The 26,452-nt window shown below is 54.0% G+C and overlaps 2 protein-coding genes and 3 long non-coding RNA genes across 6 annotated transcripts in view; all 5 read left to right on the top strand.

Annotated features, from left to right (window-relative positions):
• The window catches only part of LOC129047057 (uncharacterized), a 31,464-nt gene extending 25,936 nt beyond the window's left edge, over positions 1 to 5,528 (top strand). For both annotated transcript variants that reach the window (XR_008509017.1, XR_008509018.1), the window contains exon 2: positions 3,473 to 5,528. This is a non-coding gene — a long non-coding RNA (uncharacterized LOC129047057). The remainder of the gene's footprint in view (positions 1 to 3,472) is intronic.
• Positions 1 to 26,452, top strand: part of LOC118700706 (zinc finger protein 268-like) — a 260,704-nt gene that overhangs the window by 133,121 nt on the left and 101,131 nt on the right.
• On the top strand, positions 6,431 to 10,951 carry LOC118700699 (serine/threonine-protein kinase pim-1-like; the record flags this gene model as incomplete). Its single annotated transcript, XM_036405296.2, is given in 7 exon segments — positions 6,431 to 6,550; positions 6,552 to 7,034; positions 7,165 to 7,215; positions 7,419 to 7,785; positions 8,400 to 8,576; positions 8,819 to 9,373; positions 10,621 to 10,951. Coding segments are annotated over 6 exon segments (1,305 nt in total), but the record flags the coding sequence as incomplete, so codon positions are not given.
• LOC129047059 (uncharacterized) lies at positions 18,798 to 20,494 on the top strand. Its single transcript, XR_008509020.1, has 2 exons — positions 18,798 to 19,012; positions 19,448 to 20,494. It is a non-coding gene; the product is annotated as an uncharacterized LOC129047059 (long non-coding RNA).
• Positions 23,617 to 26,371, top strand: LOC118700736 (uncharacterized). Its single transcript, XR_004982332.2, has 2 exons — positions 23,617 to 24,065; positions 24,180 to 26,371. It is a non-coding gene; the product is annotated as an uncharacterized LOC118700736 (long non-coding RNA).

Raw genomic sequence — 26,452 nt, 5'->3', positions numbered from 1 at the left:
TATGGTATAAATAAGAAGCTTGACTAGCCCAGTATTTAAGCAGCAATCAATTTATTAATTAATATGGTAAAATATGAGCAATACAGCACTGGCTACAGTGGGGGAAGTTTTCCCTCCAACTGCACACTGATAGTGGAGGCTTACAGGTATTTATAGGGGTACTCATCAGCTTTCTCAGCAGTTTCTATTCCAATTCTTACTCATCAGCAGTTTCTATTCCCAATTTTTACGTCACAACTTCTATACACTATTGTGATTTAGTTTCTCTCAGGATGTATCCCAAAAGGAGTATCCCCAGATGGTGGTGGTCCGGTTTCAAAAGAAGAAAGACAAATCCCATCTGGTGAAGTCCAGCTCTCCAGATGTGGGTCCACCTTTTAATTGCAAAGACTATAAATCTAACAACACTGATGTCCAGCTTCCCTTGGTTGAAACTATAAATCCTTGAGGTCATGTTCATCTTCCTTTCTCAAGCTGTTTTTCTCTGCTTTATTAAGACGTGAGATAAGCATGTTTCCTTTATATATATTCCATTGCTATAGTTTCAAGGATACAAGCAATGTTCTAAAATTATACTTCAAAAGGTTATTATTGCAGAACTCTTTAAGAATTAACTCAAGCAAAAAGCAACATCCTTAATGCTTTAATGCCAATGCTCCTAAATCAACCAAGGTTAATTGTAAACAAAAGATGGGTTCAAAGGACTTTTTCCATGCTTTACTTTCCTCAGTTATTATTAGAATTCACAACTGTCCCATTGTCGGTCTCCACACATGTCGCAATCACAAATACACACATTGCCTGTCAGTACCTGACAGGACACACAGCTTTGTATTTCACATGCCCCCGTGTCCCCCTGTGTTCCCCCGGGCAGGGAGCTGCTCTGGCCCGGGATAGCCGGGCCCAGCCGTGGGGCCTCGCCGGCAGCGGGCAGGAGCCGGCCCGGGCTGCGGGACATGGCGGGGGTGCCCGGCTGCAAAGCAGCTCTGGCTCCCGCCAGGGAGCTGTGGGCAAGGGGCTGCAGCCGTGCGGGAGGAAAGCCGCTGGGCCAGCCCCTAACGCTGCCACGCAGAAAGGAAGGGCAGGAGGAAGCTGACAAATGAGCTTGGAATGTGGCAATGCAGAGATGAAGGGACAAGTGCCCTCGGGGGCCGGGGGTCTGGGCCAGCCCTCGGGCACGGCTCCGAGCGGCTCCTGAGCCGGCCTAAGGCTGCCTGTAAGGATTGCAGGCGGCAGCCGAGAGCAGCAGCACCGGCAGTGCCGGCCGGGCCCCACGGCCATCTGCCCGTGCCTTCACAGCCCGTGAGGGCCGCGGGCTCTGCAGTGCCGCTCCTGCTCCCACAGCCGCCCGGAGCCTCAGGGCTGCCCCGCAGGCGCCGCGGCAGCAGCAGCGGCCTCAGGGCCCGGCCCGGGGCTCGATCTGCTCAGCCCGGGGGCAGAGCCACAGCAGGGGGGAAGGAGCTGAAGGAGCACCAGGGAGCCCGGGGAGAGACAGGCTGTGAGACAAGGCTCTGCCTATAATTTTAACAGTTTTTATTAACCTAATAACTATATACAACAAACTTAATAACCATATACAAGTAAAAAGTCAAGTTTCTTATGACAATTGTCACAGGCGTTTCTCGCTTTGGACAAGATGTCCCAGGTCGAGCATTGGGCGCTGAGTCCTTTCCAGCTGGCCGGGGGCTGTTGATGTCTGGCGAGGCTGCAGAGGCTGCTCGAGCCCTGGGGCCCATGAGACCTGTCGAGGAGCTGTGCCTGGCCGTGCTCTCCTGAGGCGGCAGGGCCTGGGCGTGAAGGGCAAGGGTGAGCCGCCACAGGTGCTGGCCCCAGCGCACCAGGACTCAAGCTCTTGTCCCACACTGGGCATGGCCATTCTCCCACGTTACTCCAGCTCCAAGTTCAGTTGCCCCATGTGCCAGTCCTCCTGCTCCATTCTGCCCCTTCCTTCTTACCCCAGACGCAGAATACCCACGCCACATTACCCAGCTCTGTACACAGAGCCCTGCTCATCCCCCAGCTGGCACCCTGCAGATAATCAGCCCCTGTCGTCACTGACCCCCTTGCCCTGACAGGGCCATACCTGACGCATCCTGTGTCCTGATCGCCGTACGATGCTGGTCATTACGGCCCCTCGAGATGTGTCCATCACCGTGCAGCAGGGTCACACTGGGCTGAGGAGGAGAGGGCAGCTGGCTGCAATGCAGGGCCCAATCCAGCACACCCCAATAATCCAACTCAGGTCTCTCTGGAGACTGAAGGCACAGATTCCCCCTGGATAGTCAGCAATGCCATCAAGCCTCAGTCACCATTCTGTGTCCCCACCTTCATCACACCTACCTTGTTGTGTACCAGGAGACGCTGCAGCTGTGCACTTGTATGTGGGGAAGCCTTGATGTTCTGCATCGTGGAGCTGCTGCTCTGATGGTCCCCAGAGCTCTGCGGCACACGGGGACACTGGCACGGACCAGCGGCCTCCTGTGGGATGGGGCAGAGGACAGTGCCCAGCCCTGTGGCATGCAGGGCATCACCCTGCTGTGCCAGGGAGGGCACTGGCAGTGCTGCCTGCAGGGGCATGTCCCTGCCAGCTCCTGTCCACCTGCTGCAGGAGCCCCAAGCCCATCCCACCAGGCTGGATCTGCTGGCTCTGTTCCCATGGCCAGGTGTGCTGGCCATGGCACCAGGCAGGTCCCTGTGCACAGGACACCAACTGGCAGGAGCTGGGCTGTCCCAGCTGCAGGGATTGGTTTTGGGAACTCCTTTCACAGGAGGCACCCAATCCCCGTCTGTAGGATTGACGGGGGTAGCACGGTTGGGACGAACGGAGACGAGAGATCTCTGAAGCCAGGTCGTGGACGGTTTATTGCAAAGGGCGTGGGTGCAGGGCCCTGCTTGGAGCTGCCAGCTGCAGCTCAGAGCAGGCCTGAGAGAAGAGAGGGGTAGAGAGGATGAGAGGGTAAGAGAGTAAAAGCATAAGAGAGTAAAAGGGGTATGAGGATAAAGGCAAGAGCTAAGAGACAAGAGGTAAGAGTAAGAGCTAAGAAGAGCATAGAAAAGTAAGAGCTAAGTTCCCATTACAATACAATAAATCATCTTCTGTGTTGAATATTCTGATTCTCACTTAACTAATCTAGTTCAACATACAAATCCTATAGCATTTCCATACAGCCTATAAGAATCACTACATTACCATACTGTGCTACATTTTAAACCCTAAAAACTCCTCTTTGGACCCCTTCTGCCAAGCTGGCAGGGTCTGCTCTGACCCTTGGACCTGCCTGCAAGCAGAGGGTCTGTTTCATCAAAAGGGGATTACCTTCAGCCTGCCACACCGTTGTTTTCCCGTTGTTCAGTAACTAAGGGATCTCGAAGCTTGCTTTCATTTCAATCTCGCTTATAGTTTCCATATTCTCAAAATCTTTTGCCAGGCAATCATATTTATAAGGCTTTCCTGTTTCATCTTCCCCAACAGCCCTCCAAGCCTGAGCTCAGACTGCAAACAGACGCAGCTCATCAGATGTGCTTTCAGCAGCCTTGGGACAGAGAGATGGGCCAGACAGGGCAGTGCAAGGCAAGGAATGCAAAAGCCCCCAGCCCTGGGGCAAGCACTGGCCCTCCACAGCTGCCCTCTTCTCCCCTGCCCTGCCCCGTCCCCCCAGGCTGCTCTGCCCCAGCCCAGGTGCAGAGCCCTCCTTGCTGTGTCAGGGCTGCTCTGCACCCCAGGCGCTGGGGATGTGTCCTCAGGGCCCTCACCTTTGGCTGGGCGGTGGCTCCTTGCTGGGGGGCATGGGCTGCGAATACGGGAGTGTCTCGGGGTACCTGGGGAGGGCAGGAGTCACAGGTGTGTGACAGGGGACAAAGAACCTGTTCCTGTTGGAGGCAGCACCCCCAAAGCCATGGGATTGTAGCCCATGGCATCCTGCTGCCTGTAGCCCTTGGGATGAGCCCCACAGCCCCTGCTGATGGGCAGGGCTGCCGAGGGGGCTCCCCACATCAGCCCCTCCCAAGCAGACACTGTCCCCCCTGTGCCAGCACAGCGGGTCACTGCTGGCACCCATCTCCCCCCATGCCAGCCCCGCTGCCCCCGAGGCACTGGTGCTGCTCACTGGCCAGGAACCTGCACGCTGAGCATGTGGTCACAGGACAGGCACGAGAAAGGGACTGGCAGCTGCCTAAGGAGGGTGAGGGAAGAGGGCTGGCTGAGCTCCTGGGGCCACAGCCCTGCAGCACACAGGCAGCAGCTCCCTGCAGCAGCCAGCTGCTGGGCAGCTCACTGCACAGGGTCACGGCCATTGCAGGGTGAACCGTGGGCTCTTGAGCCTGTTTCTCCCCATCCCCAAGGTGCTGGCTGATGCCAGGTGAAGGGCACAGGCACCCATGCCACCATCCCAAGCAGCCCCTGCAGCGCTTTCAGCCCCTCTGTGGCACCAAAGCTCCCCCGTGTGCACGGCCAGGAGGGCAGGGCATGACCCAGCTCAGGGGCATGGTGTGTGACAGCCCTGCCTGGCAGGAGCAGTTGCCATCGCTGTCCCCAAAGCCATCAGAATCTCCATTGCCCTCACTTCTTAATCCCAGCAGCGTTTTCACGCAACAGCCTATCCTCAAGTTCCTCCATGTTCCTGTTCCAGGAGTCCTCCAGGTGTTTACGGAAAGCCTTCAGCTCCAGGTGATCCAGCTGTGAACAGGTGCACAGCCTCAGCCAGCTGCTCCAGGATGTGACATGGAGCTCTCCAGGGAAAAGCCTGGAGGGGGATCCTCAAAGGGATGCTGCCTCAGGCTGTCAAGTCCCAAAGGTGCCAGTTCCTCATGGTGGGGACGAGGTACCCCTCACCTTGTCTTCAATTGCATCGCTGAACTGCTGCTGGGTATTGTTCCAGTGCTGCTCCTGGCCTGAAATCTGGCTCTGCAACTCCTGCATCCTCTCATCCAGCTCCTCCATGTTCTCTTCACACTGGCTGCAATCGACTTTGCTGTCCAAGGCAGCTTTGTCCGCCTTCTAGCAGAGGGGAAGGGCAGGAGAGCAGTGGGGAAAGGGATGAGGAACACCAGGCAGGGCCAGCGTGTGAGGGACAGAGGGAGGAGTGCTTCTGAGACAGAGGAGAAATTCTCCAGAGTAGAAATCCATTTGGATTTAGGTGAAATGTACATCTTTGAGTCTGTGGTTAGAAAACATAGCTATGTAGCCTGACTGCAAAGCCTAGGCTCAGGGAATCTGATTCAGTGAAGGACAGAGATAAGGGGGGGATGGGACAGAGGGTGATAAAGAGACACAGAGAGACTGCTGTGAAAGCAGGTCAACCTGACCTAAGAATTCTTTCTGATAAAGAAGAACTAGTGGCAAATGCCACGCGAAATTTGTAAAAATGAATATGTATGAACCTATTGTGAAATTGTATGGATATGTATTTGAGAGGAGGATAAAAAGGGACCTGAAGTTCCCAGAGGTACGCATGTCTTTTAAGGAGAGTAATCTCCGCATGCATCCGGCACTGTAATAATAAACATACCGGCTTTACAACTTACACAAAGTTTTGGAGTTTTTGGCTATCTCTGCAAAACAGACCCCTTTTGGAAGTTTCCTCCCAAAATTTGCCCTAGGCCAGCACAAACAGTCATCATGAAAATTTCACCAGTGGCATAATTTCCTGCTGGCAAATCTTGTGACAGAAGCTTGACCTTGTTCTCCAGGAGACATTCTTGGGAAGAGAGACAGGAGAAGATTCCTGGAAAACTGAAACAGCTTTCCAGAAGTGAAATGAAAATGAAAGAAACAATCCAAGATCTTTTCCTCTATTTATTTCTATGCTCCCCTTTTCCATGTTGCACTACTTCTCCATCCCAGGAATTCCAGATGCACCGCACCTCTAAGATCGGTGACTTAGTGATTTTTAGACACTGTAAAATACCATGAGCCACACAGAGTTTTCCTTCCCCTGGTTTTACTGGAAGGCAACACTGGAGATGTAAGTGCAGTGCTGGGCTCAGGTAGGAATCCTACAGCAAGGAATGGTGGCCCGACAGTGTTTGACCCTCAGCCAGGACAATGCAGAGCAGCAAGCGAGGGGATTGCTGTGCCAGTGTGCAGGAGTCAGGGCTCTGCATCTGGGCTCACCTGCTGCAAAGTTCCCGTGTTTGGACAGACTCAGGGGGCTGTGCCCGGGGCACGCGGGCTCGAACGTGGGGCTCGTGGGGCGAGTGGGGAACGGACACGGGGACGAACGGCCCCGGTGCTTCAGTTGCAGCGGCGGCAGCGGCGGCGGCAGCAGCAGCGGCAGCAGCAGCAGCGGCAGCAGAAAAACAGATATTTTAGAGCAGTCTTTCCTTCTTTCTCTTTATCTTTTTGTTTCTCTTTATCTCCCTTCCCGCGGTCGGGCACCCTTCTCTCGGGGTCCCTTGGCCCGGCGTTCCTCTACTCTCCCCGCCTCCCTCTCCCCTGCCGGGCCGGGCCATGCCCCTGGCCCGCCCCCGGCCCCGGGCGGGGCTGCCCCGTGCCCGGCCCCGGCCGTCCCGCCGCGCTCTCGCCTCCGCCCGGCTCTGGCCGTACTGGCGGGTGGCGCTGCTGGGCGGGCGTCAGTGCCTGGTGCGGGGGCGGCATCGCCGCCCTTCGGCTCCGCCTGGCCCGAGCCCGGCCCCGGCCCCGGCCCCGACGTGAAGTCCCGTCCCGATCCCGGCCTCGGCCCCGGCCCCGGCCCCGGCCCCGTCCCCGGCTCCTCCCGGGGCCCGCAGAGGACACAGGCGGCGCGGCCGCTCCCGCCGCCTCCGCTGCGGCTTCCCCGGCCCGAGCTCCGCCGCTCGGCAGCGCGGCCGCCGGCCCCGAGCCGCCGGGGCCCGGGGCGGGTGGGGATGCCCGGCCCGGGCCGCTCGGGGGGCGCTCGGGGGCCGTTGCTGGCCCCGGGCCGAGCGCTGACAGCCGCCTCTCGCCCGCAGGGAAGGCGCAGGAGGCCCTGCAGGAGCGGTACCGAGTGGGTTCGCTGCTGGGGCGCGGCGGCTTCGGCAGTGTCTGCTCGGGGACGCGGCTCTCGGACGGCGCCCCGGTGAGCGGCGGGGCCGGCGGCGGGCGGAGGGGGAGGAGGAGGAGGAGGAGAGAAGGCGGACAAGGAGGAGAAGGTCGGGGCTGGGCAGGACGGGCGGCGAGCTCAGCCCGCTGCTCTCCCTCGCTCGCAGGTGGCCATCAAACGCGTGCCGCGGGATCGCATCCGGCACTGGGGCGAGCTGGTGAGTGAGCGGGGCCAGCGGCAGCAGCCGGGCCGGGCCGGGCGGCGAGGAGCCGGGGCCCGGCAGGGTGGGAGCCGCCGGGAGCCCTGCGGGGAGAGCGGGCGTGGGCTGAGGGGGCGTGCAGAGCATCCCGGGCTGGCTGAGGGCTCCCAGAGCCCCGGCATGGCCTCAGCCCCACTGACTGCACCGCGCTCCTCCCGCAGCCCGACGGCAGCAGCGCGCCGCTGGAGATCGTGCTGCTGGCCAAGGTGTCCCGTGGCTGTGCCGCTGTCATTCAGCTCCTGGAGTGGCTCGAGCTCCCCGACAGCTTCCTGCTGGTGCTGGAGCGTCCGGAGCGGTGCCAGGAGCTCTCGGGTTTCCTGGCGGAGCGGGGGTTCCTGCCCGAGGAGGAGGCGCGGGCGCTGTTCCGCCAGGTGCTGGAGGCCGTGCGGCACTGCACCGCCTGCGGGGTCCTGCACAGGGACATCAAGCCCGAGAACATCCTGCTCGACCTGGCCAGCGGGCAGCTGAAACTCATCGACTTTGGCTGTGGCGCCTTCCTCCAAGACACAGCCTACACCCAGTTTGCAGGTGAGCCCTCCAGGGGATGCTCCTGGGCATCTCATGGCCCAGCCTGGGTGCAGCACCAGGGCTTCCCCCTATTGCAGCTGGGATGGGATTGATGCTGCAGCCGAGTTGATTTGAGTGGGGTGTGAGGGGGGCCAGCTGCCGGCCCTGCCGACAGCCTTCAGCACCCACTGTGGCCTGGGCTGGGGCTGGAGCTGGGGCAGCCAGCCCGACACAAACCCCCATGGGGGTAGCAGAGAGGGGGCTCTGACCCCGTGCCCCAGATGGTTTGGTGTGCAGGCGAGGAAGGGCTTGGACTGCTCTGCTCCCCTTGTTTGCCTTGGCTTATTAACATTTTTGGGGGCCATGCAGATGGGGAGGAGAGTGGGTTTTCTCCACCACTGGGTGGGTTTTTCCTTTGTGTGTCATGGTTGGGCCTTCCCAGGGTTTCTGCTGCCCTCTTCCAGCACCTGTGGCTTCTTTTCCAGCCCCGAGTTTGTACACAAGTCCCAGGTGCTGGCGAGAGGGCAGCGCTCACCCCGTGCGGCTCTGGGGCAGCCCCCACATGGCCAGGGATGCTGGGGCCAGGCTCTGGGAGCAGCAGCATCCCCCTGCTGAGCTGTGTCTGTGTTCCACAGGAACCCTGTCCTACAGCCCACCAGAGTGGATCCAGCACCAACGCTACCACGGCGAGGCAGCGACAATCTGGTCCCTGGGCCTCCTGCTGTGCCACCTGGTCATGGGCAAGCACCCATTCAGGAGGGGCCAGGAGATCATCCGGGGGCGGATCTTGTTCCCACGATGGCTCTCTCAAGGTGGATCCTCATCTCTGGGCATGGGGGGAATCCCAGTGCTGGGAGACAGCAGCGGGCTCGTGGGCATCCCGCTCTGGCAGCTGCTGAGGAGGTGGCACAGGTCCTGCTCTCCTGCTCTCCTCCAAACAGAGCATCCATGGGGAAGTTTAGGCCCAGCTCTGGGCACACCCAGCATGGCCTGGGCACGGGAACAGGGGGGCAACTTCTCCAACTGACTGGTGATTTCTGGTTTCTCTCCCCAGAGTGCCAGGATATCATTAAGAGGTGTTTGTCCATGCAACCCTCAGACAGGCCATCCTTAGAAGAGCTTTTCTGCCATCCTTGGGTGCAGGGTGTTCCTCTGCCCTAGAAGATGGGAGAGATCCACGTGCACAGTTGGATCCAGGGGCCTGGCAGGTACCAGCTCCACACATCTCTTGGCACTCAGTGGCAAAGCAAACCAGGCTGGTTTTGTGCTGCCTGTAGCTCTGAGCAGGGGTCAGCAGAAGGGAACACGCAGCACTTGGGCTGGAGCTGAGCTGGAGACCTGGTGTGGCAAGCACTGGTGGCCACCATCCCCCCTTGTTTTGTTTGTCTGGTTCATGGATGGCTGGGGCCCTGGGCAGAGCCCTGACAGCTGATCTGGCCCCAGGGAAGGAGAAGGAGCCCCTGGAGAAGCTGTACCAGGTGGGGCTGCTGCTGGAGACACCAAGGACAAGCTCAAGGGTGACAATCTCTTCCTCGGCCTGGCCAGCTGAAGATGATGGACTTGGATTCTGGCACCTTCTTCAAAGCCAGGCTCCAGGCCCAACTTGCAGGTGAGTCGACAACAGGCAGGGGGATGCTCCCAGATCTGGGCCTGGCACGGCCTGGCCGGGCACCAAAGGTTCCCCCTTTGCTGGGGCAGATGCAATGAATTCTTCAGTCGCTGCCCAGCTGCTTTTTGGCTCTGGGCAGCTGCTGAGGGCTGGATGTGCCGTGGCTGGCTGCAGACTGGGCACATGTCCTGCCCTCCTGCTCTGCTGCCAAAGGCAGCAGGGATGGGCAGCTCTGGGCACAGCTCTGGGCACAGCCAGCATGGCCTGGGCACCGCAGGCCTTGGCACAAGGGCACAGGAGCCCTCAGCTGACGGGCGGTTTCTGCTTTCTCTCCTTGCAGCCGGGCTCTGCGGCTGCTGAGGCTGCTCTGGGCTCTGCCAGGGCTCTGCTGGGCTCAGCCCTGGGCCCAGCTGGGCTGGCTCTGCCCTCACATTGCTCTGACAGCTCTGCATCAGACGAGCCCATTGCGAGCACAGCGCCTGAGCTTTCTGCTTTGGCAGCTGAGTGAGACTCTGCTGCAGGCCCAGAGATTGCAGCTGGGGACACACATCCAATTGGCAAGGACCCAAACTCTCCACAGTCCCAGCTGAACGCCTGGATCTCCTCAGGATGTTCTATCTGTCCCATTCTTCCTTCTTGATGGGCTGGAACTGTGCAGTTGCACTTTCTTCCTCCTCTAGCAGTGCCACGAGTAGGCCAAAGCTGGCGAGTGGGCCGTGCTCCTGAGGCAGTGCAGTCTGGAGCTGGTGGATGGAGAATTGCCCTTTTGCACTGTCAAACCAGAGGAAAAAGCTGCAAGTGGGATTTGAGTCTTTATGAACCCCCTGACAGTTTCAACGGGAATGTGCAGCTCATTCACAGGGTGAGAAGGAAGGGCATCTTCTAAAGGATTTGGGGTTTGAAAGTGTTTCCATTCCCAGTCCTGCTTGGAGCTGGCAGGGCACAAAGCACTCTCCCATTGCTTCGCCCACAATTTAACAATGTTGGAAACAACCTCAAAAACTTTTAAAAAGGGTGCTGAGATCAGCAAGATGGATCCATGGCATCAGCACATGTACAATGTAAATAACTGAGTTCTCTTTTTAAAAAGATCATTTACCTCCTAATGCAAAGAATGTAACTTTGCATTTATGTTTTGATTTTTTCACTAACATTATGTTATGTTTTTTCACTAACACTTGGATTTTATTCTTATCTTTTACAATTTACCTATTTTTTTCCTTTTTCCTTTTTTTTCCTTTAAATAGAAAACATGTCCTATCAAAGGAATGTCCTTTGCTCCTGGTTCCTGTGTGGAGCAGCTCCCTTCCTGCTGGCTGAGCTGCTCAGGCAGAGCCCGGCAGCTCCTGGCCCTGCAGGGCTGAGGCTTTTCCCCGTTGCTGGGCACAGACTGATGGAGCAGCACTGCTGAACACGGGCACACAGAGGGACCAGGAGCATCTGCCTTTGCCCACCTGAGGCTCCAAGGCCCAAACTCTGAGCAGCCAGGGCTGGAAGAGACTGGCAGGATCTGATCCCTGACTCTGGGCCAGGGCTGCACAAATGACCCCACAGCAGCAGCAGCAGCAGCAGCAGCAGATGGAGCTGACTTTCAGCACAGCCCCTGCCCCTCTTCCCTCCCGTGTGCAGCAGGTGTCACAGCAGCCTGAGGCACCTGGGAGCCCCCAGTGCCAGCAGGGACTTGAGATGGCAGCCCTGGGCTCCTGGAGGCTGTGCAAGGAACGGAGCTGGGCACTCCCTGTCCATGGGGAGCTTGCAGATGGAAAAGGCTGCTGTGCCCAGGCAGCTCCAAGGGCACAGAAAGGAGGGTCTGGAGCACTGGATCTGTGCCAGTGCCACAGTCCTGGGCAGCAGCCAGCCAGCCCTGGGGGAACAGAGGGCACAGCACGAGGGACAGAAGCAGGCAAGGGCAGAGACTGGAGAGAGCCAGAGCCAGGAGCAGGAACAGCTGCTCCATTGCACTCTTGGAGAAAGCTCTTGGCTGGTTCCAAGCGCTGAAAGGCGTGAAGGGCAGAGAGGAGGCCACAGCAAACAATGCTCCTGTTTGCACAGCCTCCCCTCTCCGTGTCCCAGAAGGAATTGCATGGACTGTGCTCTTCTCTCCGAGTCGTCTCGTTCAGCATGAGCAGCTCAGCACCAGCAGCTGAAGGAGCTGAAGCCTCAGGCCACAGGAGCTGGGCAAGAGGAGACTTTCTGAGCAAATGAATGCTGCTAACATGGACCCAGCTGAATGCAGTGGATAGAATCATGGAATCACAGAATCCTTTCTGTTGGAAAAGCCCTCTGAGCTCACCCAGTGCAGCTGCTCACCCAGCAGTGCCAAGCCCAGAACTAAACCACATCCCTGAAGTGCCAAGGCCTGGACAGCAGCCCTGAGTGAGGCCTGAACAGCAGGCCCTGAGCCCAAGGTGGCCTCTGGATGAACCTTCCAACCAAAGGTTATCTTTGTATCTGCTCCCTGATGAAATATGCACGGTCATTAGCACTGGGATAGATGTAGCCACTCATTAGTGAAACATGTATTGACCTTTGTGTATTTAGAAGCCAGACAAGGCCATGAAATCTGACATCTGGCCTTGTTTGGGGCTGAATGGTCAAAGTCAGCTCCCTTGGTCCCTCCTGGGGCCCTGGCCAGGCTTTGGGAGGGAGCCAAGAGGAGGATGAAACCAGATGTTGGCACACTAGCAGTGCTGTCAGTTTGTTCATTCAGCACTGTCAGAGCTGGGCCCTCTCCCAGCGGGGTTGGAGCCTCAGCTGTGGCTGGAGGCACCTGCAGGAATTGCCAGTGCCCAGGAGTGGCTCTGCAGCCCTTGGCTGTGACAGCTTCCCCAGCTGCTGTGTGGGTCTGGGGCATGGTAAAGCCTGAGGGTAACTGGGGCTGGATCTTTCTCAATCACTGCAGGCAATCTTTGGTGGGGATGATTGGGTGCATTGCTGAGCTGCTCCTTTTGTGATTCTTTGCTGCTTTGAGCTACAGGAAATGACACTGATTCCTTTAGTTGGTGTCTGTGTCTTTGGTGCTGACCCTGCCCACTGGCAAAACAAAACTGGCCCAGTCTGGCCAGATCCCAACAAAATGTCACTTGTTCAATGTCAATGTGAGGAATCAGTGCCATCAGAAATTCCCAGATGGGAAGCCCTTCCCTGGAGTTCCCTGGCTCTGGAGTGGGCTGAGGTCAGAGCCCCGTGGGAGCAGTGGGGCAGTTGGGTAAAAGAGGCTGCACCCCTGGATGGCTTCAAATGCATCCAAATTTACATATGGGAAAAGGAAAAGAACTTGTGGGTTTGGGAAGACGGGGGTGAACTTTGTTAATGACACTTTGGAAACAGCACCAACAGAAGGAAAAATTGTTGTTGTCACTCCCACACAGAGTGACAGAAGGTTTCAATCTTGAGCTCAGGTTCATTTGTGCTAGTGATATAATTATAATGATAGTAGTAATAATAATAATAATAAATTAATTGTAATAGTTATATATAATATAACACAATAATTTATATTTGTATCTATGTAATTAAAAATTGATACTATTAAATAAGGCTGACAGTACTAATATGTCAGCTTTAGCTGCTCACTGACACTAAATACTCTACATAAAAGGACTGGCCAAGACCCAAATGTCAGTGGTAAACTTTGTGAACTCTATACAAGGCATAAAGCAGAAGGGGATTAAATTGGCTATTTCTATAGGATTTGCTGATGCTGTGATGCAGAGTGCTTTTTCTATTACTGTGAGAAATGCAGTGATTAAGACTGCCAGGTTTTTCATATCCCAGACAAACCACAAGCTGCAGGATTGGTTGAATGGGTGAAGGGGTTGTTAAAAGAGCAGCTGAAAAAATGAGAGATGGGAACCTGTCCCCATGGAGAACTTATCTCCCAGATGTGCTCCATGCCCTTAACAATGGCCCACTGGGGAAATGGAAACCCCTGGCTGTGCATGGCTGCACCCAATTTACATTAATGAACTAAATCAATTATTAGAAGAAGTAAGAAGTGATGCTGTGAAAATATCCAACAGCACATCCTGTGAGCTCCAACAAACACAAATGGGGCTCTGCAGAACTGCACGGCCTTGGATTATCTGCTTGCTGGCCAGGGAGGATCCTGGGCTATTCCAGGACAGGAATGTTGCAGGAATGTCTATCAGTGCTGGGTTTGAGGTCCAACAATCAGGAATCACCTCAATAGAAAGATCAGTAGAAGAGAGGCAGAAAGAAGAAAATTCCTCATGGTGGGATTGGCTCCCAAATTGGAGGCTGCTGTGAAATGCATTTGTGGCAGTCACTGCAATCATTGCAGTGTGAGCACTTGGTGTGTTATGATTCCATGTTGGAGTTGTTGTGACACCTTGTGCTGGAAATGGAGTATTGGGACTTGTCTAAAGAGACACAGTCTCAAGAAAAGAATGGGCATTTGATAAAGAACAGAGAATAGCAACTAATTAGGCAGGTTTTAAAAGGAATTAAAATTGTAGCTCTGAGTAATGAACTTGAGCAGCACTTAATTGAAGAACAAGAGGTGATGCCATTATGCCTAATACCTAAATTTAAACTGTGTTATTGAAATTGTTCTGAAGGTTGCAGTTCATCTGTAGGTCAAAGCACTGAGTGAAGCACTGAGGCCTCACCAGGCCCTGACTGAGGCCTGAACAACAGGCCCTGAGGCAAAGCTGAGCTCCAGATGAACCTTCCAACCAAAGGTTATATTTGTATCCACTCATCAATGAATCATTATTAGCAATATGATCTCTGTATGTGTTCATTGGTGAAATATGGATTTACAATCCTGTATTTAGAAAGCAGGCCAGATCCATCTGGCTTTGTTTGAGGCTGTAGGATCAAAGTCACCTCCCTTGGTTCCTCCTTGAGCCCTGGCCAGGCTTTGGGAGAAGCCAATCAGGAGAATGAAACCAGATGTTCCCACACCAGCAGTGGTGTCAGCTTGTTTGTTTAACAGTGTAAAAGCTGGGCCCTCTCACAGTGAGGTTGGAGCCTCATTGTCTGCAAAGGTGGGTGCACCTGCAGGAATTCCCAGTGTCCAGGAGAGGCTCTCCAGTCCTTGGCTGTGAAAGGGTTAAAAGCACTGTGCCCAGGCATAGTTGGGCAAGAATAAGAGACACTGCACCCAATATGGAAGCTTGCAAAAATTCAGCCACAAGCTCAAGACACAGGATGAAAGTTGGCAAGAAACAGGGAACAAAACTGGCAGAAATGAAGGGCAGAGCTTGCTAAAACCAGTGAGGAAATTGCTGAAACAGCCAGCAAGAGACTGTGCATGCCTAGAGGAGAAAGGTGCAAAGGGCACGGCGATGAAGACGTCCAGCTTTCATCAGGAGACCCCCGAGGAAGACGCGGAGCCTTCCTCAGCGCCAGCACCAGTGCGCGCTGCGCCTGCGCCTGGCGCATGCTAATGATGGTAATGAGTGCTGAGAGATCGTTTGCATAACCACACCTTTTCTAAGGAAAACCATGAATGTGCATAGAGTATAACCATCCATTGTAATCTCTGTGTGCTGTGTGCTGTCAGGAGGAGATATCCCTGCACACCCGGCGCTGAATAAAGCAAATCCCCCTCCCTGGGCTTTGTCTGGGAAGTGTCTCTGGGCCCCGTTTGGGGCCATCCACGTCCATGGGGTTCTGTCAAGTCCCAGTGGAACCTTGATGCCACGTTGTTCCCCAGCCTCACAGTGCTCTCCTGCTGCCATGAGGTCCCTCCCTGTGTGACACCCTGCAGCCCTGACTCCATCAGGGTCTCTGGGGTTCCTTGGTGCACGCCTTTCTCCCATCTGAGCCTTGCTCCCATGGGTTCCATGGACTGACAGTGGCACTCTGCATTCCATAGGCCCAGCTAGATCACAGCAGAGCCTGGCTTTCATCAGGTTCTGATACCTGTTCTGCCAGCTGACAGGGCTGATTTAAAGAACACAGAAACCAATGGGAAGAATGGTCTTATTTTACTGTGAGTGTTAAGGCAACAGAAGTAAAATTATACATTCAATAAAACTACATGCTTGGCTTTAGCAAGAAGCAAAAAAAAGCAAGGTAATGCACCTAATCATTATTACAGGAGAGAAAGGATAGGGACTGAGAAAGACACATCCCCAATTGCCTAAACACTTTACCATCATCCAGAGTCCGCAGGCACTGGGGAGCCCCATTTCACAGCGAGGACCTGGAGAACTCTTGGAAGCACTTGGGAAAATCCTACTTGGTGCATCCACTAGAAGGTGAGGTCTCCAAATTTGCTCCAAAAGTGGGTTCAGCATTCATAGGCCCAAATGAGCAAGTCAAAGTGACTTGATGATACTTCTAGCACATAAACTCCTGGATCTCTTGGCACTTTTGCTGACCAGGAGGGCCCATGGCTTGGCCAGAGCCCAGTCCCTGGCTTGGAGGGCTTCCCCTAAAATATCCTACAACCCTCTATTCATGTCAGTTGGGAAACTTTCTTAGAATGACACATTTCTTGAAGGTAACCACACAAGATTATGTGAAAGTCTCCAAAGCAGATGGCTTGGTGTTAAACAGCTGCAGAAGCACCTTGGTCATCTATTTTTAGCTAACTAAAACTGATGGTGTTAGTCACATAATGCCCAGGGTTTGTCCTGTAAGCCAGCTCTGGCTGAGGGCTGCCACTCAGGCCTGAGCACATCAGCAGCTGAAGTGACCACGACTGGGAATGGCAAAAAAAACCCCTGGGACTGGCCCAGAGGTCCTGGGACTTCCTGGCATGGATCACCTCAGGAGACAGGATTTCAGGGAGCCCAAAGGACTTTTGGGAGAGCTGCTGTGGACACAGAGGGAATGGCACAGCTGGATCCCTTGCCTGGGCTCCCAGAGGACCCTTCTGCTGTGGGGCTGCTGAGGGTGGAGGAGCAGCAGGTACCCATGGCCACCCCAAAGCAGGGCCCCGTTGGCAACAGGGCCCCGACCGGGGCTGCGGGACCCCATCCCTGGGATGAGTCAGGAGCTGCAGAGCTGGGAGTGCTCAGCCAGAGCCGCTGAGCCTTCAGCAGCCCCACACGGCCAGAGCGTGAGCCCAGTGGGGAGTGGGCACTGACAGGGACTGTGGGGCCTGAACCAAGGCCCAGCCCCGCTGAGAGCGGCTGTGCCGGACACGCTGCAGCTCCAGGAGCAGCTGGAGCCCCAGGCAGCCAAGGGGTGCCACCATGGATGTTCCTTTCTTCCCCTCAGAAAGGACACTGGGAAGCTGGGGAAGTGTCAGTGAAAGGAGCAGGGATGGTGGGAGCTGTGGAACAGCACTGACACGAGAAACCCAAACTCTCCTGAGAAAGGAGGGCAGAAATCCCCGGCGTCCAGCATCCTGCCAGAGAAACCCATTCCCAGAATTACCAACATAAAGCCATCCTCCAATTCTCTGGATTGTGCTGCTCCCAACCCACTAACACCTTCCCCCCAGAGTGAAGCTCTGAAGTGGGATTGATGGAGGAAAGCTGAGCCCTGAGCCAGGCCAGGGTCAGTGCCAGGAGCATCCCCTGGCGCTGTTTGACAGCGGCTCTGCAGGAGCTGGGGATGCAAACAGGACAAACCTGAGCATCTCCCGCCATCAGATACCTCAGAGCTCACACAGCAACACAGCTGTGGCTCTCCCAAACTGGATTTAGGAATGGCACACCTACTGCAGCCATTGGATCCAGATCAGCCCAGATCCCTTTGGGACTGTTATAAATGAGAAACTTGACTGGGCCAATATTCAAGCACAAACCGGTGCCAGCAGTGAGCGGGGCCCGTTGTTTCAGGACTGGTTCCTATGGGAAACATCCCGCTTCCCATGGCAGACATCCCGCTCCAGTCAGGTCAGCACCCCTGGGTTAGAATTTGAAGGGTCTCAGTCTCAGTCCTTGGGGAGGGCTTCAAGCTCCATCCTTGACATAACATCCTATGTTATGAATAAGAAGCTTGACTAGGCCAATATTCAAGCAGCAATCAATTTATTATTTAATATGGTAAAGTATGAGCAATACAGCGCTGGGTACAGTGGGGGAAGTTTTCCCTCCAACTGCACACCGATAATTGAAGGCTTACAGGTATTTATAGGGGTACTCATCAGCTTTTTTTCAACAGTTTCTATTTCCAATTTTTACTCATCAGCAATTTTTTTTCCAAATGATTACATCACAATTCTATACACTATCGTGATTTGAATTTCACAGGATGTATTTTCAAAGGAGTATCCCCAGATGGTGATGGTCCTGTTTCCAAAAGAAGAAAGACGAATCCCATCTGGTGGAGTCCAGCTCCCCAGATGTGTCCACCTTTTAATTGCAGAGACTATAAATCTCATAACAGTGATGTCTAGCTTCCCTTTGGTCAAAACCATAAATCCTTGAGGTGATGTTCATCTTCCTTTCTCAAGCTGTTTTTCTCTGCTTCAATAAGGCGTGAGATAAGCACATTTCCTATATATATGTTCCAAAGCTATAGTTTCAAGGATACAAGTAATATTCTAAAATTATACTTCAAAAGGTTATTATTGCAGAGCTTTTTTATGGATTAAATAGAAGCAAAAAGCAACATCCTTAACACCTTAATTCCAATGCTCTTAAATCAACCAGGGTTAATTGCAAACAAAAGATAGGTTCAAAGTCCTTTTTCCATGCTTTATTTTCATCAGTTATTATTAGAATTTGCAACTATCCCATTGTCGATGTCCACACATTTCACATTCGCAAGTACACACTTCACCTGTTTGCACCTGACACGAAACACAGCTTTGCATCTCACAGGCAGATGAGGGATCTTTGGACCGTCCTTTGAAGACTGACATCCCAAAACGTAAAAATAATTATGCATTTCCTCTTAAAAATAAAATTTACTGAATTAATAAAATTATAATTATTTTTCTTATTTATAAAAGTTATGCTATATTTGTATTACCAAATTTGAATTTATATTAAAAAATCATACCTTTTTAGCAAGCAAAAAATTTATTGGTCTTTGGTTCTAAGGAACACAATTCCCTTCATTAATTCATTGACCAGTGTGGCTATTGATTTCTCCTTCTTTATGCTAATTAGCCCCATTTTAAATCTTTTTGTCATCTTTTTTATCATTTTCACAGACAGGGTAAAAGGGGCCACATTGGGGTCCAGGGAGAACTTTCTGGGGCACATTTGGGGCAGTTCTGGGTCTGGGGCGGGAATTCAGAGAGAACTTGAGGTTCTGGAGGACGCTTGGGGGAGCTGGGTGGGCACTTGGAGGGGCACTCAGGGATTCCGAGGGACAGTTCGGGGTCTGGGACAGCACTTGGGGGTCCAGGGGGGCCCCTGGAAGTCAAGGAGGAAAATTTGGGGCCCTGCGGGGTCCAGGTGGACCGATGGGGGATCTGACGGGGCTCTATGGGGCGCAGGGGGTGATGGGAGTTGTAGGCGCAGGTCTAATACAGTTTAACGGGGCCGGGGAGCATCACGGGAGTTCAAAGCGCGGCTGCAATGGCTCTCGGTGGGGCGCGGGGCATGATGGGAGATGAAGTCCCGGCTGGAAAAGCTCTGGACATGCGCCGCGGAGCATGATGGGAGCCGTAGTCCCGGAAGTTGTTCGAACGCTTTGTTTAGGGGTCTGGGAAGGCACTTGCGGGACACTTTTGCGTCCGAGCCGCGACTTGAGATCCTCGTGGTAACGTAAACGGTTCGGGAGAACTTGCGGGGATCTCAGGGAGCTCTACCCAGGCTCTTTAGGGCGTGGGGCACAGCAGGAGTTTTCGGCGCTGGACCGTGTTATGACTGGTCTTGGGGCCGCGGGGGATGAGAGGAGATGAATTCCCAGAAGTGGCTGTACCGGGCATCTGTGGGGTTGGGAGCACTGGGGAGTCCGGGGACGCTTCTGGGGGGTCCCGAATGGGCGCTGAGGGTGCACTGAGGGATCCTGGGGGGTCTGAGGGACACTTAAGGGATAGAGGGGGGGCGGATACGGGGGGGGGGGGGGGTTGGGGGTTCTGTTGAGCGCGGGGCATGACGGGCGTTGTAGTCCCGGCTCCAATGGGGCTCAATCGGGCCGCGGGGCATGACGGGAGTTGTAAGCACAAGGAAAATAATATGTTGCCCACCGTAGGCACCGCCCCCGAGGCCACGATCCCGGCGCTGATTGGCTGCGGGTGGTGATGGGCGGAAGCCTCGGAAAATGGGATGCGGTGAAGACCGGAACAGCCCATTCAACCTCTCCAGTCCCTCCCAGTACAGCCCAGTTCATCCTCAGTACAGACGAACTGATCCCAAGTAGAACCCAGTACAATCCCAGTGCCCCTCCAATCCCTCCCAGTACAGTCAAGTCCCTCTCAAGACACCTGAGTTTATTCTCAGTCCCTTTCAGTTCCGCCCAGTGTCATCTACAGGATGCCCCAGTGTCCCCAGTCTGCTCCGCAATGGCCCCAGTGTCCCCAGTTTGTCCCAGTATCTCCCAGCATCACTCCCAGTATGTCCTGGTATGTCCCAGTCTGTCTCAGTGCACCCCCACAGTCCATCCCAGTCCACACAGATTCCCCTTCAGCTTTCCTCGTGTTCCCAGGTTTTCCCAGTCCTCCCCAGTGTCACTCCCAGTATGTCCCAGTGTCTCCCACAGCATTCCCAGTGTTCCCCAGTATGTCCCAGTCCTCCCCAGTGTTTCCAAGGACAGTTTAATTTCTCTTGGTGCCCGTGGCAGCTAAACCCAGCAGTGGGGTCAGTGCAGTGCCCATGGCCACAGCCCCTTGCAGTGGCCCAGTGCAGCTTGGGCTGATGATCCACCCTCACAGCCGGCCCAGGGCAGCTCTGCAGTGGCTTTGGTGGCACCTGGGGCTGGCACACACCTGAGCAGTGTGTCTGTTTGCACTGGGGAAACTCAGGAGTTTGAGATTGCTGCAAAAAGCACAAAAAGGGAAAACCCCTCTTCGGCTGGGTGCAGCCAGCTCTCCAAGCACAGCAGCTCCCAGGGCAGTGAGGACAGACAGGATGGGGCTGGGCAATGTGGAGCAAGGTTGTCCACACTGGGTCAGAGCTCCAGGCACAGCTTCTGTGAGCAGGCCAGGGCTGCTGAGGAGAGACCCTGGGTCAATATCAATCACAGAATGCTGCAATCACCTCTGCTCTAAAGAGAAATAAAGGACATCCTTTAAAATAGGAATGTGTATTTCTTACAAGTTCTTTCAAATCTTTTTCCATAACTGGACTAGGAAAACTTTAATGACCCTCTCAGGGCTTTGGTGTTGTTTACATCAGACTCAGTCCTTGAGAGTGTCTTGAAAAAACTTCTCAAGAACTCAAAGTTAAATTTAGACTCCAAATTTTCTTGAAGTTTTAATGGGTCCCACTTAGGGACACGACTGGGAAAGTGTCCCCAGGTTCCACTCCGAGCGGAACACGGGAGGCAGTGATGGCAGCTGGGGACAAGCAAGGCAAATGTTTTTCTGTTGCTGAGCAAACCTTGATGTGTTTCAGGAATGCAAAGGGCCAAGGCCTGAGCCCCAGCCCCTGGCCAGGCAGATCCTGTCCCTCCCTCCTTGCTCAGGGCCGACAGCCTGCAGGGACAGAGGCGCAGGGCAGGGACACCGTAGGACAGCCTGGGCTGCACAGGGCACAGGGATGGGCAGCAGCTGCAAGACAGCCCTGCCAGAGCCAACTTGGGCAGCACTTTGGCCATGGCTGCTGGCCCTGGGCCTGAGGCCACGAGGGGACAAGTGACCCTTGCAGGCCTGGGGCCTCATTGCCTCCTTGTCCCTGCTCAGCAGCCTGGCAGGGGCCGCCCCATGCTCCTGCCCTTGGCATTGCACATCCCCACATGCCAGTGCCCATCCCGGGAAGAGCCCTGAGCAATGAGGGAGGGACAGGATCTGCCTGGCCAGGGGCTGGGGCTCAGGCCTTGGCCCTTTGCATTCCTGGAACACATCCAGGTTTGCTCAGCACCAGAGATGTTAGCGTTCACAAACACATAATCACATCAGCGATTATATGCGGTGCTTTTTATTCAAGAGCTCTGGGAATCGGGGTAGTTTCCACCCAAATCTGATTCCGACCATACATTCGAGGTGAACGTGTTTTATACTCTATCATTACATAACTTTCATGTTAATTATTAAACTTATATTCTTCTATTGTATACACAGATTTCAGCTAAACACAGCCCCCTTTAAATATCCAACATAGTTTCTCACAATTCTTCTTATGGTTATATAATAATTATATTTAATTACTAAACAATCACCACATCTAACAATTATATCTTTTATCATACTGCCTACGCAGGTGCAGTGATCTGAGAAAGCACAAAGCCCAATATTTTCAAAGACTATTTTTAACATTTTCCAGGGCTCCACTATCAGAGACACCTTTGCCTTGCTTGACCCCACCGGTCATCACTGCCTCCCGTGTTCTGCTCTACCTGGAACCTGGGGACATTTTCCCAGTCGAGTCCCTCAGTGGGATCCATTAAAACTTCAAGAAAATTTGGAGTCTAATTTTAAATTTGAGTTCTTGAGAAGTTTTTTCAAGACACTCTCAGGCGCTGAGTCTGATGTAAACAACACCAAAGCCCTGAGAGGGTCATTAAAGTTTTCCTAGTCCAGTTATGGAAAAAGATTTCAAAGAACTTGTAAGAAATACACATTCCTATTTTAAAGGATGTCCTTTATTTCTCTTTAGAGCAGAGGTGATTGCAGCATTCTGTGATTGATATTGACCCAGGGTCTCTCCTCAGCAGCCCTGGCCTGCTCACAGAAGCTGTGCCTGGAGCTCTGACCCAGCGTGGACAACCTTGCTCCACATTGCCCAGCCCCATCCTGTCTGTCCTCACTGCCCTGGGAGCTGCTGTGCTTGGAGAGCTGGCTGCACCCAGCCTAAGAGGGGTTTTCCCTTTTTGTGCTTTTTGCAGCAATCTCAAACTCCTGAGTTTCCCCAGTGCAAACAGACACACTGCTCAGGTGTGTGCCAGCCCCAGGTGCCACCAAAGCCACTGCAGAGCTGCCCTGGGCCGGCTGTGAGGGTGGATCATCAGCCCAAGCTGCACTGGGCCACTGCAAGGGGCTGTGGCCATGGGCACTGCACTGACCCCACTGCTGGGTTTGGCTGCCACGGGCACCGAGAGAAATTAAACTGTCCTTGGAAACACTGGGGGGGACTGGGACATACTGGGGAACACTGGGAACGCTGTGGGAGACACTGGGACATACTGGGAGGGACACTGGGGAGGACTGGGACATACTGGGGACACTGGGAACATTGGGGGGAAGACTGGGAGACACAGGGGCATCCTGTGGATGACATTGAGTAGGAACTGGAAGGGACTGGGAATGTACAGTCAGGTGTATTGGGGAGGGACTGGGCTGTACTGGGAGGGACTGGGGAGAAACTGGGGTTTTACTGGGCTGTCCTGGGAGGGTTTGGAGGGGCACTGGGGTTGTACTGGGGTAGTACTGGAGATGAACTGAGCTGTACTTGGGATGAACTGCGCTGTACTGGGAGGGACTGGAGAGGTTGAATGGGCTGTTCCCGCCTCCACCGCATCCCATTTGCCGAGGCTTCCGCCCATCACCACCCGCAGCCAATCAGCGCCTGGAAAGGGGCCTCGAAGGCGGTCCTCGGCTGGGTGCCATCTTTCCTTTATGCCTACACTCCCGTCATGCCCCGCGGGCCGATTGAGCCCCATTGGAGCCGGGACTACAACGCCCGTCATGCCCCGCGCTCCACAGAACCCCGGGATCCGCCCCCCCTCTGTCCCTTAAGTGTCCCTCAGACCCTCCAGGATCCCTCAGTGCCCCCTCAGCGCCCATTCGGAACCCCCCAGAAGCGTCCCCGGACCCCCTGAGTGCTCCCTACCCCACAGATGCCCGGTACATCCACTTCTGGGAATTCATCTCCTCTCATCCCCCGCGGCCCCGAGCCCCTCAGAAAGAGTTCTTCGCCGAAAGCTCCTGCTGTACCCCGCACCCTAAAGAGCCTGGGTAGAGCTCCCTGAGATCCCCGCAAGTTCTCTCGAACCGTTTACGTTACCACGAGGATTTCAAGTCGCGGCTCGGACGCAGAAAGTGTCCCCCAAGTGCCTTCCCAGACCCCTAAACAAAGCCTTCGAGCCACTTCCGGGACTACGGCTCCCATCATGCTCCGCGGCGCATGTCCAGAGCTTTTCCAGCCAGGACTTCATCTCCCATCATGCCCCGCGCCCCACCGAGAGCCTTGCAGCTGCGCTTGGAAATCCCGTGATGCTCCCCGGCCCGGTTAAACTGTATCAGACCTGCGCCTACAACTCCCATCACCCCCCTGCGCCCCAGAGAGCCCCATCAGAGCCCCCCAAGTGCTGCCCCGGACCCCGAAGTGCCCCAAATTCCCCTCCCTGACCTTCAAGGGCCCCCCTGGACCCCCAAGTGCTGCCCCAGACCCTGAACTGTCCCTCGGAATCCCTGAGTGCCCCTCCAAGTGCCCACCTGGCTCCCCTAAGTGTCCTCCAGACCCTCAAGTTTTCTCTGAATTCCCTCCCCAGACCCAGACCTGCCCCAAATGTGCCCCAGAAATGTCTCCCTGGACCCCAATGTGGCCCCTTTTATCCTGTCTGTGAAAATGATAAAAAAGATGACAAAAGGATTTAAAATAGGACTAATTAGCATAAAGAAGGAGAAATCAACAGCCACACTGGTCAATAAATCAATGAAGGGAATTGTGTTACTTAGAACCAATGACCAATAAATTTTTTGCTTGCTAAAAAGGTATGGATGTTTTAATGTAAACATTCAAATTTGGTAATACAAATATAGAATAATTCTTTTATAAATAAGACAAATAATTATGATTTTATTAATTCAGTAAATTTTATTTTTAAGGGGAAATGCATTATTATGTTTTGGGATGTCAGTCTGTAAGAGACGGTCCAAAGATCCCTCATCTGCCTCACAACCGCTGTCAAGGACGGAGCTTGAAGCCCTCCCCGAGCACTGAGACTGAGACCCTTCAAATTCTAACCCAGGGGTGCTGGCCTGACTGGAGCGGGTGTCTGCCATGGGAAGCGGGATGTTTCCCATAGGAACCAGTCCTGAAACAACGGGCCCCGCTCACTGCTGGCACCGGTTTGTGCTGTTCAGAACTGGGCTGTCTGTACCTGTTCTCAATGCATTTATTCTCCACTGTTCCCTCCATGTGCCGTCCTGCTCCCCTCCTGGTGGTAGATTATAAAAGAGCCCTGAGTTAACCAAAGACTTTGAGACTCTCCCCGATGTGACAAGACAGATCTATTGGCCTGGACCACGAGGATTTCATCTCTCTCATGGCAGCTATTCCCCCCCTCCTTTTCTCTGTCTCTCTATCCTTTATCTGCTTTCTAATCCTTGTGTTGCATCTGCTGTGGGCACTCAATAAAAGGTGCATTTGTTTTGGTTAGTACTGAAGGTCCCCTGCTGTGTGTCTTTGCGCTCTGAGATCAGTAAAACGAACCATCGTGACCCCCCTTGTGCCAGGGGATGGTGACACGGCCTGATGGGGTTGCTGCCCACAGCATGTGAGCGTGATCTCCTTGGTGGCGACTACACTGGCTCATCTGCTCTTGCTTCCTGGTCTGCCTATCCCAGAATTACCTATGCCACCTGCTTTTCTTATATTGTGGTTCTCTGTGGTTCCTTCAATAGTCAGCCCTTCTTAGGTTCACTCTTGGAATAGGGGATCATCACCTCCCATCACATCGAGTGCATTGGAATGCACTTGAATGCATTTTGCCTGCATTCAAAGTACGGTCCCTGTTTTTGATTTACTGTGGAATCTCTGTTTGTGTTTTCTACCTCTGTCGAGGCTGGGATTGAAGGTACTTGAGATGATATTTTGCGTTCAGATTCAGGTGGTTTTTGTTTCTTATCAGTGACCCAGCCTCACAACCGTGAGTTCTGCAGCCTTTCATCTAAGGCACAAAATGGCTCAGTATCTCTTGTTACAAGGCCTGGATGGTACCAAGGAGACCATGGTGATACTGGGGATCCAAGGAGACCGTGGTGACGCCATGGAAACTCATGGAACCGTGGGCATTGTGACACAGCAGGGCTTCATGGAACCAAGGAGTCAATTGGGACTCTGCCAAACCTCATGGAACCAAGGGCCCATTGTGACACTGAAGAACTTCAGGGACCCAAGAGTCTCTTGTGACACAGGGGGTACTCATGAAAGCATGGAGACCATTTTGAACCTTCAAGGCCTGATGGAACCAAAGGGTCATTCTGGCACTTCTGAGCCCTTGGAACCAAAGGGACCACAGTGACACAGTGGGGCTCTGTGGAACCAAGGGGCCATGGGGACATTGTGGAGTGTCATTGAACCAACTGTCCATGGTGACACTGCAGGGCCTGATGGAATCATGGGCACCATTGTGACACTGCAGGGCCTCATGGAAGCAAGGGGCCATTGTCACACGATGGGGCCTCTTGGGATCCAAGGGCAGTTGTGACACCGTGGAAATTATGGCAGCTGTGGCACCATGAAACCAAGGAGACCATTGTGACCCTACAGGACCCCATGGAACTAAGGATTCATGGAACAGTGCAGGACACATGGAACGGAGGGGCCATAGGGAAGCTGTGGAACCAAAAGAGCCCATTGTGACACTGTGGGCCCCCATGGATCCAAAGGTCCATTTTGACATTGCAGGGGCTCATGGAATTAGATGAGATTTATAGTCCTTGCAATTAAAAGGTGGACCCACATCTGGAGAGCCGGACCTCACCATCTGGGAGACTTCTTCCTTCTTTCTGGAAACCGAACCACCACCATCTGGGGATACTCCTTTCTGGGAAACATCCTGAGAAAAACTAAATCACAATAGTGTATAGAATTGTGATGTAAAAATTGGGGATAGAAACAGCTAATGAGTAAAAATTGGGAATCGAAACTGCTGAGAAAGCTGATGAGTACCCCTATAAATACCTGTAAGCCTCAACTATCGGTGTGCAGTTGGAGGGAAAACTTTCCCCACTGTACCCAGCACTGTATTGCTCTAACTTGACCATATTAATTAATAAATTGATTGTTGCTTGAATATTGGCCTAGTCAAGCTTCTCATTTATAACACAGTGCTCAGTGGATGCTCGAGGGGTCTCTGTACCTCATGCCCTGGGAA

This window comes from Molothrus ater, chromosome 35 (genome assembly GCF_012460135.2).
Source record: "Molothrus ater isolate BHLD 08-10-18 breed brown headed cowbird chromosome 35, BPBGC_Mater_1.1, whole genome shotgun sequence".
In the NCBI taxonomy this organism is placed as follows: Eukaryota; Metazoa; Chordata; class Aves; order Passeriformes; family Icteridae; genus Molothrus; species Molothrus ater.
The sequence above is the reverse complement of the archived record's forward strand: the minus strand, read 5'-3'. Positions and strand labels throughout refer to the sequence as shown.